The sequence below is a fragment of the Haliaeetus leucocephalus genome, unplaced genomic scaffold (assembly GCF_000737465.1).
Source record: "Haliaeetus leucocephalus isolate CR32 unplaced genomic scaffold, Haliaeetus_leucocephalus-4.0 Scaffold404, whole genome shotgun sequence".
In the NCBI taxonomy this organism is placed as follows: domain Eukaryota; kingdom Metazoa; phylum Chordata; class Aves; order Accipitriformes; family Accipitridae; genus Haliaeetus; species Haliaeetus leucocephalus.
The window spans coordinates 26,542-28,375 of NW_010972840.1; the positions used below are offsets into that span (position 1 = coordinate 26,542).

A 1,834-nucleotide genomic window follows, 5' to 3' on the forward strand; every position below is an offset into this window, starting at 1 on the left:
AAAAAACCCCGTATCTCCCTTATAAAGGCCCACATCCCCCCTCTTTGGGTTCTATACGCTCCCCCCCATACTCCTCCATCCCCTATAGCCCCCATACCTCATGGCGTTCTTGAGCAGCTCAGGCAGGACGTAGTCGAGGGGCAGGGGGATGAAGGGGAACCGCGCCGCCACGTGCCCGTTGATGCGCACCCGCGGCGCGTTCCCGTACTGGTGCTCGCACAGCCGCCTGTGGACCCCGCGTCACCCGGACAACGCTCCCCGCCCCCACCCCGTCACCCGCTGACCCCCCCTCTAACCCGTACGAGCCCTCAGAGAAACCCCCCAGGATTCCCTACAACCCCGTAAGAACCCCCCAAGGGCCCCTATAGCCCCATAAAGACTCTCATAAGAATTTCTATAGGCACACGTAGACCCCACGGGATATAGAAACCCTCATAGGAAATCCTAGAGCTCTACGCAGACCCTACAAAAACCCCACAGGACCCCCCCTACAACCCCTTAGGGACCCCATAGGAACCCCCACAGAGCCCCTGCAACCCCATAGGAGCCCTTATATCAGCCCCTATAGCCCACAAAGACCCTGGTAGGGATCTCTGTAGCCCCACAGCGCCTTTCTAGCTCTGTAGGGACCCCCACAGAACCCCCAGAGAAAAGCTTACAGCCCCCCAAAATACCCGTAGAAGCCCCTATAGCCTCTGGGGGGGAAACCGCATGGCCCCATAGGGACCCCCTCCCAGCCCCCTATAGCCCCAAGCCCCCTTATAGCCCCACAGGTGCCTCACCGGGCGAAGTCGACCCACTTCTCGATGAGCTTTTTGGGGGAGAGGCGGGTGCAGATGATGCCCACGAAGTCAGGCTACAGGGTGGGCAGCAGAAAGGGGTGAGGGGGGGGCACCTATGGGGGCTACGGGTGTCCCACCCACCCCGTAAAGGCGCCGGCCCACCTTGTCCTCGTGCAGGGCCAGGTGGTGGGCAGCCAACATCCGCATCCCCAGCCGCGACGTCAGCGTCTTGTCCAGGAAGGGTCGCAGCAGCCGCTCGTCCTGAAAGACCCAGGCATCCGAGGGGGGGGGACCCAAAAATCCAGGGGGAGTCTCCCCACCACTCCCCCTTGCCCCCCAAAAAAGGACCCAGGCGTCCGGGAAAGAACCGTGGCGTCCAGTACCTGGATGTGTCGTCGACATTCGCGCAACCCCTCGGCCAAGAGCGTCACCACGTCCTTGTGGTCCTCCAGCAGCTGCCGCAACAGCGCGCAGTAGCGCGCCTCGTCACCCTGCGCCTGGATCTGGGGACACGGGGGGGGACGCCGGGAGGGGGTGACAAGGGTGACGGGTGGCGGCGGGGAGCGGTCGCAGCGCCCCGGCGCCCGCAAACGAGGAGAGGTGACTTTTCGGGTAACGGCGAGGTCAGCCTCAGGGGAAGACATGAGGACAGGGTGACGCAGGGACACGGGTGACGTGGGGTGAGGGTGACGCGGCGACACGGGTGACACGGGTTGGGGTGACGCGGGGTCGGGGTGACGCGGGGACACGGGGTGACACTCACAGGCGGGAACTCGCTGAGCTTCTGGAAGGCACGGATGTACAGCTCGTGCTGGGGAGGGGGGGGACACACAGCATCAGCGTCCGGATGCGTGCGTCCCCTCCCCGGACACCTGGGTCCCCCCCAGATGTCAGGGTCCCCTCCCGGACACCGGGGTCCTCCCAGGACACCCGGGTGTCCCCCCCCGAGGACGCACCACGTGGAGGATGGTGGGGTTGCAGCCGATGATGAAGGGGAGGCTGCGGAAGCCCTTGATGCGGTGGGCGATGCGCACCGGCAGCTCTTGCTGGAG

At 64.8% G+C, this 1,834-nt stretch overlaps 1 protein-coding gene across 1 annotated transcript; it reads right to left on the bottom strand.

Annotated features, from left to right (window-relative positions):
* Positions 1 to 51: 51 nt before the first annotated feature.
* BCKDK (branched chain ketoacid dehydrogenase kinase) lies at positions 52 to 1,828 on the bottom strand (the record flags this gene model as incomplete). The annotated part of the gene is made up of 6 exons (XM_010573984.1): positions 52 to 226; positions 783 to 856; positions 945 to 1,043; positions 1,166 to 1,285; positions 1,546 to 1,593; positions 1,739 to 1,828. Coding segments are annotated over 6 exons (606 nt in total), but the record flags the coding sequence as incomplete, so codon positions are not given.
* Positions 1,829 to 1,834: the final 6 nt, after the last annotated feature.